This window comes from Acipenser ruthenus, chromosome 13 (genome assembly GCF_902713425.1).
Source record: "Acipenser ruthenus chromosome 13, fAciRut3.2 maternal haplotype, whole genome shotgun sequence".
NCBI lineage: Eukaryota > Metazoa > Chordata > Actinopteri > Acipenseriformes > Acipenseridae > Acipenser > Acipenser ruthenus.
Window position 1 is genome coordinate 9,010,974 of NC_081201.1, and position 14,585 is coordinate 9,025,558.

The window sequence follows — 14,585 nt, forward strand, 5'->3', positions numbered from 1 at the left end:
ATAACACATATGTGTTTTATAGTCTATAAAAGATCGTTTTAAATTATTTAGGTCTACATCTAAATTTTGTTAACCCTTAATGAGCAAAATTGTGGGTGAAAATCTTTGTCAAACATGACGTCAAAGTGATGTCACCAGTTTAATTTAAATATTATGATTTTATATTCTTAAAATCTTGATTTGTATAATTGCACAGGTTCAGTCGTCCACAATCACATCCATTTTTTTTTTTACTTTGTTTACTGCACTATGCCATTGCACGCAACTGTAAATAAACGGAGTGTGGTGACTGTACAGCATTTTGACAATAAACATATTTTGACAACAAAATGCGCTGCTGTCATACTGAAAACTTGACACTTGGTCACCATAAAGACGAGTATCATATCTGTACATTTTAACTACATACAGGCAAAAATAAAAGTTTAAAACGCTATGTACCTTTGATTCTTTAATGAAAACAGTTAAGTGTTTTATAGCATGACGACTTGCATAGAGCAATGTAATACTGCTGTCGTATATTAAATAAAATAAAGATATGTGTGTTAGAATGAGAACATCGCCTTACTGCATTGTCGTGTGCAACTTTCTGTAGCTTCCAGACCGGGATCACATGACTAGAGTTCACAGGTCACATGGCTGTAATATATGTGGATCACGTGACCGGAAGTACGAAACCAGCGGCTTGTATGTGAGTGTTTGAATTTTTATTTATTTAAAACCACTATTATTATAAAGATGATCCAGGTTGCTTTTAAAATTGGGTTATATGTATCCGTTATAAACTAGACTTATTTTGAGTAACAGAAAAAGTAATTTACTGATGTTGCAGCCAATAGCTACGTATTGCTCAGGTTGCGTTAGGAAACCTTAAAGTGCAATAGTCACAACAAACTGTTACACAATAAAATCCACTAATAACATTTACATGTTTGTGCCGAATGCAATCCAGGTGAATTGTACAATCAAAATAAATATATTTTGTGAGACTGATATTATATTGAGAAATTATCATACTAACTATAACATGACAGATGTCATTGTCTTTTACGAGTTCAGCTCGGTTAATCCTAAAACTCAGCACACAAACATACTTCTGTTAGGACAGACGTGAAACAGAAAATAGTATCAAAACTTTTATTTGAAAACTCCTGCTTTGCTTATGTGCACACATTGCCCTTCTCATAGGAGAGGGACCCGATCTCGCTCTGTTCGCCCGCCCTATGAAGAAGCAGACCCCTGTAGAAATGACACTACTTCCTTTATTTACATTTCTGCCGAACACTGACTGCATCACCAGCAGTAACAATAATTAACAGAGTTAAGCAGCAAATCTAGTATACCTGTATGGCAGATTATTTGGTGTTCCTTATTACAGGTGTATTATTAGAACGTTGTTCATCGTCAGAATATGGTACACGTACCCAGTGTAATGTCAAAAAATGGTAGATTTTGGTGTAAACAATTCCAAACTGGTGGGTGTTTTCCTATTGTCAAAAATAACTATTTACCATTATATATACATACAAACTTTTCACATCAAACAGAACAAAATGAGAAGTCACTGCAAAGTTGCACAAGTAAAAAAAAAAGTACAAGACCCAATGTATTGCATATGATAAATATTTGCATACTATTTTCTTATTGGTGGAAACATTTCATAAATTACATTTAAAAAGATGTAAAAGACCCAAAACAACATAACGTACCAGATTTGAATGGACACTTCCCTGCTTTCTTAGGGGAAGTTGTTTAGGTATTCGCGAGTGAGCACAGTGCTCTGCGTACCACTTTGTAACGCATGTCTGAAAAAAACACTACACCTGTACCAATTCTACTGACATTAGAAACACGCTAAGATTTCTGCTGTCATACCAGTAGTTTAACATCAGGACTGAAGAAAAAATAAGTATTTTAATAAGTAAACATTACCGCTAGTAAGTAACTGAGGGATGATTCTGCACCCCTTGTATAGATCAAACAATTCTGGTTTTACAGTATATTGTATTGAATCTGCCAAGCAGCACATACTGCAAATTCACCATGTATTATCAATACAGCCATTTATTAAAGACCTTTTTTGCACTGTAGCCATTGTTTTTAGTCCACTTGGCATGTTCTTGTGACCCAGTGTTAATTCTGTGGTTCTGTTTTTCTTTGTTTCTATTTAGAGTATACGGCTTGTCCAATTACGCACATGCTATGCTGGCTAACCTGGTCTGATGCTGGTGAAACAAAGCAGCAAGAGAACGTCATGACCTTGTGAGGCAGCTGACTGGAGGGTCCTCTTCAAGCTGGTGGCATTGTACCACCTGGTGAGGGCTGGGCCTGCTCATTAACACGGATGGAAGACTCGGACGACGATTTTACAGAACTCTGTGCCAAGTTACTGAAAAGGGTGAAGAAGAAGGGATGGGAAGGAGGTCAAAAAGAAGTGAAAAGCACTGGAGAGGAGGAGTGCACACCCACCGTTAACAAATCCAGGGAGAAGGGAAAGAAAGCGTCTGGGAAAAGCAGAGCCAAGCCTGGGGAGGAAGCAACTTCGAAGAAGGAGGACTTGGGATCTTCAGCTGTGCCAGAAAATGCTCAGGATGTGCCTACAGGGGGCATCCAGGGAGGGGAGGAGCAGAGAGGGACCCCCACCACTGGAGACGCTGGAGACGTTAGGGCACCCCCTCCTAGCAGGAGGGGGGATGCGACTGGGATCAGTAAAGACACAGGTAATCTCACATTCTACAAAAAAGTGAAAAGATCATATTTTAGATTTTAGATTTAGATTCAGCTACCATGTGGCACTGTGTCCTATAAATCCCTTTCGAAATAAAGGGGTATTTTCAAAGCATTTTCTCTAGTCTTTTTAAAATGCAGAACTGTCCTTGTTAATGTTACAAAACTGAGAAACAACTTGAGAGTAATTCAGAGATCTTGAATTATGATTTAGAAAAGATGAAATACCTCAAAGGCTGTGTAAAAGCCCATCTTTCAGCTGTTCTTGCTCCTCCTATCCTCTTTTAACACAAGAGAATGCATGTTTGAAACAAAATCTACAATTCACTCCTTTATGTCAAACTCTTCGTCTATTGCGGATTCTCTCTGAATCTCATGCAACCCCCAATCCCCGGCTGCGTTGCTTAAGAGCTGCTCTGTGCCGCAGGTTGCAGTGGGGCCGTGGGCCCCAGGATAAAGGATCTGATTGTGCAAAGGATGCAGCAGTTTAAGAGAACTTGCCCGGAGAGGATGAGACACAATCGAGCTGAGATCAAGGAGGAGAATATTACCAAAGAGCAAAGTTAGTGGTGCTGTATTATTATTTTTTATTTTTTTTGGTGCTTCACTTGGAAATGAGCTTGTGGTGTAAATGTTTCCTTTTAGCAGTGATCATTGTATTACCATGGGGCTCATTGCATCACAGTCCGTGTGGAAATTCATCTCCCGATCTCAAGGAATTCAGCACGAACAGTAAAGCTTGAAGCTGACACCCCTGGGCTACAGTCTTCTTTTCATTTTGCAGCAGGGGATGCGGTGGGCCTGTGCCTGCAGGGAGACGAGGCCCTGGCACGAGAGATCCAGGGCAGCCTGCAGAGGGAGTCTCTCTTGGAGGGGGGGCAGGAGCTAGAAGGGCTTTTCTTCTGCCAGATATGCCAGAAAGACCTGTCTGCCATGAACTCCACTCGCAGGACCCAGCACATAAACAGGTCTGTGAGGTTACAGTAAGAGTGAAGCACAGTATAACAGGGTGCTATTTCAACCTGACTCCCCACATACAAAATCACTCCTCATAAACCAGTGAGAGCTGGGACTTGAAATGTTGATCGCCCCTAGCTGGCTTCCTCTAAGCTGGCTTTACCTAGGAATTGCCAGCAATGGGGGTGAATGTTATCTAATACTTGGGTTAGATTGCTAGACAGTTTCTTCCCATAACAGAAGTGGTAACAAAAGCAGAAACATTATAACAGATATTTTTCATGCAATTAATTTAACGCTAGGCTTATTGAGCTTCAAATATTTATTCTGAAATAAAATAATTTAGAATAGCAATGTAATACTAAACTCAGGACAGTTTGGAGCAGGCAACAGGTTTTTTTTTTACAGGTGAGTGACATGTTGGATTGTATCTGTATGAAATGTTGCTATCGCTGTGCAGGTGTTTGGATGAGAGTGAAGGGAGCTCTGGCCCTGCAGTCTCCAGGATCCCAGACTGCCCTATCTGTGGGAAACACTTCTCCTCCTCCAAGAGCCGGGGGTCCCACCTGAAGCGCTGTGCCTCGGAGATGGGGATCCTGCCACAGGTGCTGCTGGAGGCTGTGCAGAGGCAGGCGGCTGAGTCGCAGAGCAGTGGCACAGCGGGCACCGAGGCCAGCGGGCAGTGAGTGCATTCATTTCATTATCGTCCCTGACACGTTATACACTGCACTTAGATACTTACTAATTAAAACTAGATTAAAAGCTGATGAAGCATTTGACGCTGTTTTTGGCTTGTGCGATGATTATACATTATTGAATTTTAATTGTTTTGTTGTTAAAGATAAAGATTATGTTTAATAATTTTTTAACCCACATTAATTGCGACTTTCTCCCAGTTATCCTAAGTTGTATTTTTGTCTGTCTGCTTTGCATGTTGACTTTTTAAAACAATTCTCCTTTGTTCTTGCGAACGCTTTAACCCTCCCCTCTGCTGTTTGCCTCAAAGCCCACCAGGTGGGCGCAGGAAGAGGAAAGGCTCGAACAACACAAGGAGGCCTGTGAAGAAACCAAAAACAAAGGCAGAGCCGCTGGATGAGGACACGATGATCGCCATGGCGATGTCCCGGTCCATGCAAGAGCAGGAGACACCAGGCGGGGCTGAGCTGGCTAGCATGGCCCAGTCTGAGGGGGCTCTGCCCATTCACTGGAAACCCAAAGCAGGTGGGTGTGCTATCGGTTCACAATACTATTAAATAAGGGAAGAACGCTGATAATATGTAAAGATTTCCTTGTTAATTTACATTGCCCTTTGATGTTTCCTATAGATAAGCGGCGCCGTAAGAATGGCCCGCCACCCCCTACCCCCCTGCTGCTGGTTCAGGACCCCCAGGCAGCCTTCACAAGGGTGCAGGAGCGGGCAGCTATTCTGCTGCTCCGGGAGAGAGAGGACATCCCCAGCACCCCCTCCCTCCCCATTAGCAAGCTACCAGGGGGCCAAAAACCAGCACAGGGGGACACCAGCACACTGTGGGACCGGAGCGCCTTGTGGGACAATAACCACTGCTCCCTGCAATCATTCTACACCCCAGCACTGGCCCCACCTATTGAGCCATGGAAACCAGCCCAGGTGAGAGGCTGTAATAACACACACTCACTTCCTGAGAATTTTACCCTGTGTAGAGATGATACAAGAAGCAGTTCCCCACAAAACTTCACAGGCTGGCAGACTCTTTACAGTCCTAATTACAGCTGCATCTTCTGTGTGTTTCAGAGCAAAAGCGAGTCTGCAGTTGGCAGCTCAAGTGCAGAGTCCCAAACAACAGATTGTGTTCCTCCAAGCCCCGCTCTCATCGGAACGCAGACAGACCCCCTGGTCCGGCCCGAACCACACAGCCAGCCTGCCAGCCAGAACCCTCGAGGAAACCAGACCCTGTGTGACCTGATGGAGCTGGCTGACGAAGGGCTTACACTTACCCAGTGGGGTCACAGAACTGACTGCAGAGAGGAGCACAGCGTGACACAGAGCACAAGTGAGTGGCTGGGAAAGGATCTCTATCTCTGTATAACCAACAGAAACATGTTTCCATTTGGAGAAAGTGAATCAATAAATCACTAGTATTGGGGACCTTTATAAAAGTTAACCATGGTAAATGTGCAGTTTTCCCATGCTTTCCCCGTGGTCATAATATGCATTTGCCACAGTTTACCTTGGTTTGCACAGTTTACCTTGTTTTTTAATATGCTTTACCATACTTCTGTGTGCTTTACAATGGTTTGTCATGCTTTCTCTGTGCTTTGTAGCTCTTCTAAACTTGTGAGGGTCCATGTCTACTGTTTATTTTAGTTTTATTTTGCTACAATAAATAATAATATTTGCATTTTGATTTGATAGCATTTGCCAATAAATTTGGTGCTTTGGTTATCAACAGTTTCTTGTTTTGCTGCTGGGTTTACAGTTACTCTTGACTCTTTGAATACATTGTACTTCGCAGGTAAAGACGCAATGTGCGGTGATATCCCACTCAGTGGGTTCGTCCCCTCTCCTGAGAACAGAAGTGTTGGACCAGTCTCACATAACTCTGTAAGACAGCTTTGTATTATAAATGAAGTCATTCTCACAGTTCCCCAAATCCCTGGTGATTTTATTCCATTGTTATTTCCTCTTTGTCCTGCAGGTGGCGCTGAGTAAGCTGGCCTCTGACCTTGGCGGGATGGTAAATAACCCCCAGCTGAGTGACGTTCAGTTCCAGACAGACTCTGGGGAGGTGCTCTTTGCTCACTCCTTTCTACTGTATGCACGCTGCCCCCTGATGGCTCAGGCAGTAAGTGCAGGAACAAGCCGTTTCCCATTGGCTGTTAGCGTGGCATTCCAATGTAACAGACATCATTCCCATAGCATAGAGTTTTTAGCACATTAAGATATTGTAGCAAGTGGGTCCATTCTGCAGCTGCATTGTTGGGACACTCTCTCATGTCTATCTGGGTCCACAGGTTCACGATGAAGGATTCTCGGTGGAAGAGGATGGAATCCCCAAGTCCAGACGTCTGCTGTTAAGTGAGATGTCGGCAAAGGCAGTGAGTGCTTTCCTACAGTATCTCTACACAGCACATACCTCCATCACAGCTGCCATCGTTCCAGAACTGCTGGGTCTCGCTGTCAGGTCAGTGCGCACAAAACTTGCCAAAAAGTAACCTTGCATGTTATCTTAAGCTAAAATTCCCTTATTAACTACAATTCTTATGCAGGTTTGGAGTGGTTGAGCTGGTGGAACTGTGTGAAAGCTACACTGCAGGTGAAGGAAATTCAACAGAAGATGCCTGGGCAGGTTCGCAGGGGGAAGAAGAGGAAGGTGGAGAGGAATGCAGAAATCGTGACGAGACCTTACAGGAGCTCCTGCGCTCCATGTGGGTGGACGAGGGGGAGGAAGACGCAGCAGGTTATCTTGAAGTCAAGCCTGGAGCCCTGGAAGGTGGAGAAAATGACGACCAAGATAACAGGGTGGATGACGAGGAGCTGGAGGAGATCTACGAGTTTGCCGCCACGCAGAGGAAGGTGGCGGGAGAGTCTGAGGGAGACAGCAGGGAGGACTGTCCAAACACAGAAAGTGAAGAAGACCAGAATGACCTCGGACAGGATGAAGACTCCGGCCACCAGAGTGATGGTAAAAAGCAACCGGAAGCTGTGTGTTGGTTGTCTTCCTCTGAGGAAGAGCATAACAAGGGTAATGCTAACCCAGATGAGCTCAGTGGAAAATTAGAAGTTATTGCCCATCCCAGTAATGTTTTGTGCCCCATCAAAGAGGGTTCAGAGAATGAAGAAGAAGAAACTTTGGAAGACACAGACACTAGTGGGCGCAAGGAAAAGGGAAATACAACAGAAAACAAAGAAACCTCCCTTTCTGCAGAAGAGAAAGACAGGGTCGTTTTAGCCACACCAGAGTCCAGTACTGAGCAAGACCCCAATGTGAGCCTGGACAAGAGCTATGAGAGGATGTTCTCTGAGTCCTGGGATGATTTTATGGAGCCATCCCAGCAAAGCACAGAAATGAGGGAACGATGCAAAATAGAACAGGCTATTAAAAAAGATGTTAATCCAGTCAGCTCTGAGCAGTCCCCAGACAGCGACTCATCAGTGATTGATCTCTCAGCCAGCCCCCCTTATGATTCTTGTGCTTCCTCTTTTCCCTTGGTGGGCATGTCTCCCAAATCCCAAATCTTTTTGTGTACTTCCCCAGAAATATCAGCGGTTCCAGTACTGGGAGTCAGAAGCCCAGGAAATAATATAACCTCCCTTAGCTCTCTTACTGATCCTCATGTGGATACCAAGGTAGATCAGGGTGGGACCCAAGAGAATAAAAATGCTGAAGACCGGCTGACTGAGTCATTTCACAAACCTAAAGAGGAGTCTCCTAGAAAAGGCACTTCCTTTGGTTTGGGACAGTTGTGTCATCTGACCCCTGAAAAAACAAACCATCAGTCTAGAAGTTCACTTCTGTCCCACATGGACCCCCACCAGCCCTCCCCTGTTTCCAAGCAAGCTGACGTCATCATTCTACTTGATTCAGATGAAGAAATTGAGCTTGACCTAAAAGGCAAAGAGTCTAAATCCTTCTCAAAAGAAGCAAAAGCTTCCTCATTTGAGTGCTCTCAAAAGGAAAGGAATGAGGCTGCTGAGCCAGATGGGATTGGATCCATGGGGCTGAATAACTCTCTGGATGGCCGTGGACTGAACCTCAGGCTGAGTAGCGGGAGTGACGTTGGCAATGAAGAAAGCATCAACATGGAGACCTCATGGATGGTGCCAGGAACTCCTGCACCCTCCACCAGTGTGAGACAGGGATCCACACAGAGTTTCCAGGAGATGCAAGGAATCGGAGCAAGAATTAACCTGTTTTCCAAATCTTATACAAACGAACCTGGTCTGTTAAAACTGAACCGTTCAACCAAGATAAGCCACAAGTCAACAGACTCCCAGAGCTCCTTAGAGATCTCAGGGCTGAACAGGGCTAGCCATTTCTCAAAACCTCCCAGCACAGAAGTCTTAAAACGTGACAGTTCTAACCATTCAAAAAGGAAAAGACACAGTTCTGCTGGGTCACGAAGTTCCATGGATATCACAGGCAGCAACGTCTTTTCGAAGGCTACCAGCTGCAGTCAGATTGCTACACACAGTAGCCCTGAACCTAAGAGAGCCCAAGGAGCCAGTGTAACCAAGGTGTCCCCAAGGAGACAAAAGGATGCAGGTAGCCCTGTAACTTCCAGTAGTTTTCTAGACCAGTCTTCCCCTGCATTTGTAGCTCCTCCCAACCAGATCAGACAGACTAACCTGTGTTCAAATCCTACTAGTAGTGACTGTGCTCTCTCAAAAAAGGAATCTCTTGAAACTTCAGCCAAGATAATTCATGGGTCAACAGACTTGTACAAGAGCTCCTTGGAGGTTTCAGAGGTAAAAAGTTTTTCAAATACCACCAACAACTTAAAACTTGACCTTTCTGAATGTTCAACCAGGACAAAACAAAGCTCAACAGGGTCACAGAGTTCCCTGGAGATCAAAGACAACAACCCGTTTTTGAAACCCAGCAGCAGCAGTCAAATTTCTCTGGCAAAACACAGCAGTCTTGAACCTAAAAAAACTCAAGGAGACAGTGTAATATCAGTTCGTCCCAGCAGACACGAGAACGCAGAAAGTCCAGGTAAAGGACACAGCAGCTTCCATGATTCCTCTTTACCAGTACCTGCTGTCCCTGATGCCCAGATCACAGATTTTGATACTGGTGGATTGCCTCTGGATCCCACAGCAATTCAGGAGGCCACGGTGGGAAGACAGCCTCTGAACAGTTCAGTCATTGAGGTGGAGGACAGTGAGGGTGAAGAGACAAGCCCTCCGCAGGCTGCCGGGAGCTTCTGCCTGGAAGACGAGCCCCCCATACCCTTCGACAACGATGCTTGGGGTATTCCTGGATTCTACGAGCCAGATCAGTGGAGCTCCCGAGGTTCAAGCCCTGTTGGGAATGCGAGTGTTAGATCAGCAGTCTCTCCGGGTGGAGGTAAGAAGAGGGAGGCTGTAACGCCTCTGAGACCTGCTCTCCCACATAACGCATCTTCACCGCTGCCGTGTTCCATACCTGATCCCCTCACTCAGGCTGGTCCTTCTGGAGCGGGCCAGCCCGGATACACGGACTCCAACATCTGGGATGATGATGATTGGGAAGAGGCCTCACCAGAGACCCTGCCTCTGTCACAAAGACTGTCTGCCGCAGCACCGGCTCAGCGTGTAAAACAGCTACGAACACCAGGTATTGCAAATTACAACAACAACAACAAATGCTCGTGTTTCTTTTTAGTACAGCAGTATATGTTACAGTTCAGTGTTTAAATTTATTGATAAAATTATCGACCAGTTATTTAAATGTACGCAGTTCCAATGAATGTGTCAGTATTTCCTAAGCACAGTATATTGTTTACGATTGATTGATTGGTTATGATGCACTAATAAATGCATGTTGAAAGTGAATAGTAACTCCAGTGTTATTCTTGTGTCCCCTGTCCTGCAGTAGCCCCTCGGAAGACAGCCCAAGGCCCTGTGGTGCCTATCACTCCAATGCCCACCTATTCAGACATGGACACCCCGGACCTGAAGACACGGCTCAATAGGTTGGCTTTGTTGTGCTGCATATTCGTTGGAAGGTTATATGTGACAAAACGGTGGGGGATCAAACCTGTGCTACCATGTAGTTGTAAGGATAAAGAAATACAAATTGGTTTTCATCAAAATGGTTTACAATGTTATAATGACACTCATCTGAATTCATTACTGGGGTTAAATGACCTGCCATGATACCCTAACCTCTCATAATTAAACTGCTGACTTTTGTACATGAGAACAGCATTTAAAATATGAATACATTTTGAAAGGTCTTGTAAGATAAGAGAAAATGTCAACTGTATCAATTCAGAATAGGGCATGCCCTTTTTAGTGTTCAGGGGCTTTTGCTGTTTAGGGATAACTTTGAAGTAGAAGTCAAAGTTTAAAGGGAAAAATATTTAAAAAATGAAAATGTACAAGTTCACAAGGACAGAGCCACTTGAATTAAACAGAAGGCAACAGCCAAAGTAGGTGTGTGTTTGCAGGTATGACCTGGATACATGTTGGAAGAAGCAAGTTCTGTCAGAGGCACTGCAAGAGAAATCCTGTCTTTCCTGTAAATCTGTGTTTGTCTGGACAGGTATGGAGTGCGGCCGCTGCCTAAGCGCCAGATGATCCTGAAATTGAAGCAAATCCATCAGTACACACACCAGGTGGTCAGCTCTGACTCTGAAGGAGAGGTCCCTTCCTCCCAGCCTCTGCACAGCTCAGTACAGGCCAGTCTGACTCAGCCTAAACCAGCCTCCACCACAGCAGCAAGGAAGCGTAACGCTGCCTCCCAGCCCGTCGCACATGCTCTGGGTCCTGGCCCTGCCTCTGTGCTGTCCCGGAGCAGCGAGAGGGTGGATGGGCCCCCTCAGGAGGGGTTTAAGGATCCAGCAGGGAGAAAGAAGCAGGGAGGGCAGCTCCATGTGGAGGTGGAGGGGGGGAGCTCTGATGAGACGGAGCCACTCTCAGCCTCCCAGCGCTCCACGGCTTCTTCAACGGCTGGCAGTGAGGACTCCTTCTCCTCCTCACAGAGGTAACTCCTCCCTGCGCAGACAAAGCTTTTTAATTTCCTTTCTCAGGTTAAAACAGAGATTTGCTATGTTGAACTGCTCTTGTTGTTTTAACATCCTGCTTGTGTTGCAGGTCTAACCCGGAGGAGCTTGGATCTTTGGGGGATGAGGAGGATGAGGAGGATGGCGTGCCCTCCTCCCAGGCGGCCGCGCGGACGGCTGGTAAGATTGCTTCGGTGCGCAGGTTCATCATGTCCGATCCGGAGCTGCATCGGCGGGTGTTGTGTTACGAACCGCTGGTCCTCTCTCAGCTGCAGGCCGATCTGAAGCAGGCAGGAATCAGACTGGGGGCCAGCAAGCTGCTCGACTTCCTGGACTCCAACTGCATCACCTTCACCACCGCCAAGCCACGTCAGGACTGCACAAGCAGGAGGGGCGGCAGGAGAGGTGGCAGGAGGGGCGGCAGGGGCGGCAGGAGAGGTGCGGGCAAGGGGGCCGGCTCAGGGATTGGGCTGTCGTCGTGCACAGGCACTTAAATGCTCCCGGATCCCATGTGGCAGGATTGAATTTACTTGACCAGTTTTCTAAGTTCCCTCTAGTTGATTGTTGCATCGTTCTGGTTTCCCTGATATGTTTGCAGTTCAGTAATTTCAGTTATTCTAAGAATCGTCTATGGGCTTATCTTCAAACTGACAGCTTTATGAAATTTGGCAGTTACTGAGCCACAGCTATTGCTTCTAGATTTGCAATTTCAGCAAAAATAAAACCATTAACCAGGCATTAGTGTGTACACTGACAGGAATTACTACTGTGAAAACCTATGGTATAGAAAAACAAACTAACACACTCCACGCTACTAATGTACAGCTGTGGCCAAAAGTTTTGTATCACCTGGAATTTTAGGATTGAGACATCATTTACAAAAAAAACTATATAAACATAATTTAGATCTTTTATTTAACATCATGTAATCAAAGAAACTACAAAATTATATCACAAAAGTTTACCAGAAGCCATAATAGTAGTACAATATTTCATGTTAGATTTTGAAATGCCACATTTTTCAATTTTTGTCAGTTTTTCATTAAGTATGTAGAAAACTCGAAAGCGGTATGTAATTCAATACGTTAACGTAACATTATTCAGCAGGTTTCATTCGACTTCATAATGCAAAATTCATTAATTATATAGGGCGATGCAAAACTTTTGGCCATAGCTGTAGTTTTGATCAGTTTTTACTTTTCTAATTTCCCTGGTAGCATTGTGTATGTTTGCTGTTTACTGCTTGTACTGTCAGTGCGGTTGCCTGTGTTAGTTTTCAGATAGTCTTAATATTCCTGGTAGAAGGCACGCGCATTATTGAATGCAACACTGTTGACTCAGGTCAGGTCATGGTTTTGATACCATTTTGGGAAAAGTTTCCTAATTTTTTTAATTCTGTATTGGGCAAACCAGCGGTTTATAAGCATTGAGGCTTGAGACACAAGGAGATACTGTGTCTACTGACCAACATTTACTTCTTGAATGACTTATTAAATATGCCAGCCATCAGCAAAATTTGGTGCTGCGGATACCTGTCTGCAAGAAACTAAACTATAAGACCAGCACAACTCTCCTGTCTTTGAATTAAAGGCAGCGGATAGAAATTCCTTTCCGTCACTGCCAGCCAGGGCTGTATTTGACCCAGTTACCCCCTTTTCCCCATTGCACATACCTGTACATAAGCCAGCCATACTGTAGTAGCTTCTATTGCGTCTACCATTGCAGTGCATCGACTTAATTTTGTGTCAGATTGATTATACAGTTTTAAACAGAGTAACTAGATGGAGTTTGTTTGTTCCTAAAACACAGTGTTGTTTTTATATTTTTTGTAGCCTGTACATTCTGCCAGGCGATTCTCAAATCCAAGGGTCCCAGTTCAGTTTACTTTTGAAGCAATACGGTTTTGGTAAATTATAATTCTAAGTAATTAACAGCGCAGATGTGAAGCAGTATTTTTTTGGGTTGAATATCCAGGTCGTTGATGATGTGTTAATTCAACCAGAATTCATCTTTTCCTGCATTCCGGAAGGGATAAATAACTTTTTGTGACTCGTTAGGCAGGAGAACTGTAGATGACTGCTATTTCATCCTGATTTTGACCCCTCTCATATTGAACCGTTGGTTTTTCCATTTACTGAAAATGTAAAAAGAGTCTTGCAACTTTGCAATTGACAGACTTACAGTTAGATAAACTGCAGTTAATCTGAGATCCCTGTTTGAATTGTATAAATAATCAACTGGAAGGATGGTCTTATTTGATTTACGTGTGTGTGGTTTTTTTTTTTACCAACATTTTTTACCAGCTAAAACAGTTCCTATCTCTTTCTGCATGTTGTACCAACTTTGTATGAAGGTTTATGAGCTGGACGCAAGCAGAGTCTAGGGTAGGACCTGTAAACTAATCTCACCTCACAATACTAAACTCGTGTGGACTTTTAAGCTTTGGTTTTGAAGCCTGGTGTTTAAGGCTCTCATGTTAGTGTGATTTTACAATGACCTTTTCATTAGTCTAGATGTTTTAGTATTATTTTGTATGGAAAAAAAACAACTTTTTTTTTACTAGATATGTTGATGGATTGTGTACAGTAAATATCATCTTTCATTAAAATGTAAAGTTGTCAATCATGGTAAAGATGTTCTGGTGTGCCATTTTCAATTTTTATTATTAGTAGTAGTAGTAGTAGTAGTCGTAGTAGTAGTAGTCCTATTTAATAGGCTGATTGGGGACTACTCTAGCCTAAAAGACGGCTGGAGAAAGGATTCCTCAACAAGAGGATGCTAACAAGGTCAGCCAATTAAGTAATTTAACTAAAAAAAACGGTTTAAAAGGCTGCAAATTAAATGGTCAAAACAAACCATTACTGATTTACCAGTAGTAAGCTTTCACTATCTTACAGCATCTTTCAAATACAGTATGTCAAAGTAAATCCATACAGTACTTTCGTAATGTAAATGTAAAAGGTGCCTGAGAATTGCAGCTTTGTAAGGTCAACCATTGTAACCCCCTAAACCTGACTTCTCAGTGGCGACACCTGCTGGGAGCAGGAGGGGCTGCAGCCTATGCCTTCTTCCTCATCATAGCAGCCATTGGGGCAACAGTCAGCACTGAGCCACTGGATTCCACAACACTGTCAGGCTATGAGACAGTTAGAGGCTTAGGGCTTATTCTCAATGGGTTTCCTCCAGTATTTAATTTACTCCTATTTTTTTAAAGG

At 44.0% G+C, this 14,585-nt stretch overlaps 1 protein-coding gene across 3 annotated transcripts; it reads left to right on the plus strand.

The window, feature by feature from the left end:
• Positions 1–597: 597 nt before the first annotated feature.
• slx4 (SLX4 structure-specific endonuclease subunit homolog (S. cerevisiae)) lies at positions 598–13,992 on the plus strand. 3 transcript variants are annotated; one of them, XM_059035623.1, is made up of 16 exons: positions 598–691; positions 2,172–2,720; positions 3,155–3,289; positions 3,512–3,695; positions 4,145–4,366; positions 4,691–4,905; positions 5,010–5,311; positions 5,456–5,714; positions 6,177–6,265; positions 6,360–6,506; positions 6,676–6,845; positions 6,931–9,980; positions 10,239–10,338; positions 10,911–11,351; positions 11,462–11,550; positions 11,640–13,992. In XM_059035623.1, exons 2-16 carry the CDS (start codon positions 2,345–2,347, stop codon positions 12,047–12,049), a joined length of 6,189 nt encoding a protein of 2,062 aa, XP_058891606.1. In that variant the 5' UTR covers positions 598–691; positions 2,172–2,344; the 3' UTR covers positions 12,050–13,992. The 3 variants fall into 3 exon arrangements, with proteins under 3 accessions (XP_058891606.1, XP_058891607.1, XP_033885948.3); XM_059035624.1 differs by having other exon boundaries at positions 3,515–3,695; XM_034030057.3 differs by having other exon boundaries at positions 11,462–12,013.
• The last annotated feature ends 593 nt before the right edge of the window (positions 13,993–14,585 follow it).

Coding starts and splice junctions, on each gene's coding strand:
- slx4 (XM_059035623.1), top strand. CDS start 2,345: ATGGAAGACTCGGACGACGATTTTACAGAACTCTGTGCCAAGTTACTG. Junction 2,721..3,154: donor TGGGATCAGTAAAGACACAG/GTAATCTCACAT, acceptor TCTGTGCCGCAG/GTTGCAGTGGGGCCGTGGGC. Junction 6,507..6,675: donor GCCCCCTGATGGCTCAGGCA/GTAAGTGCAGGA, acceptor CTGGGTCCACAG/GTTCACGATGAAGGATTCTC.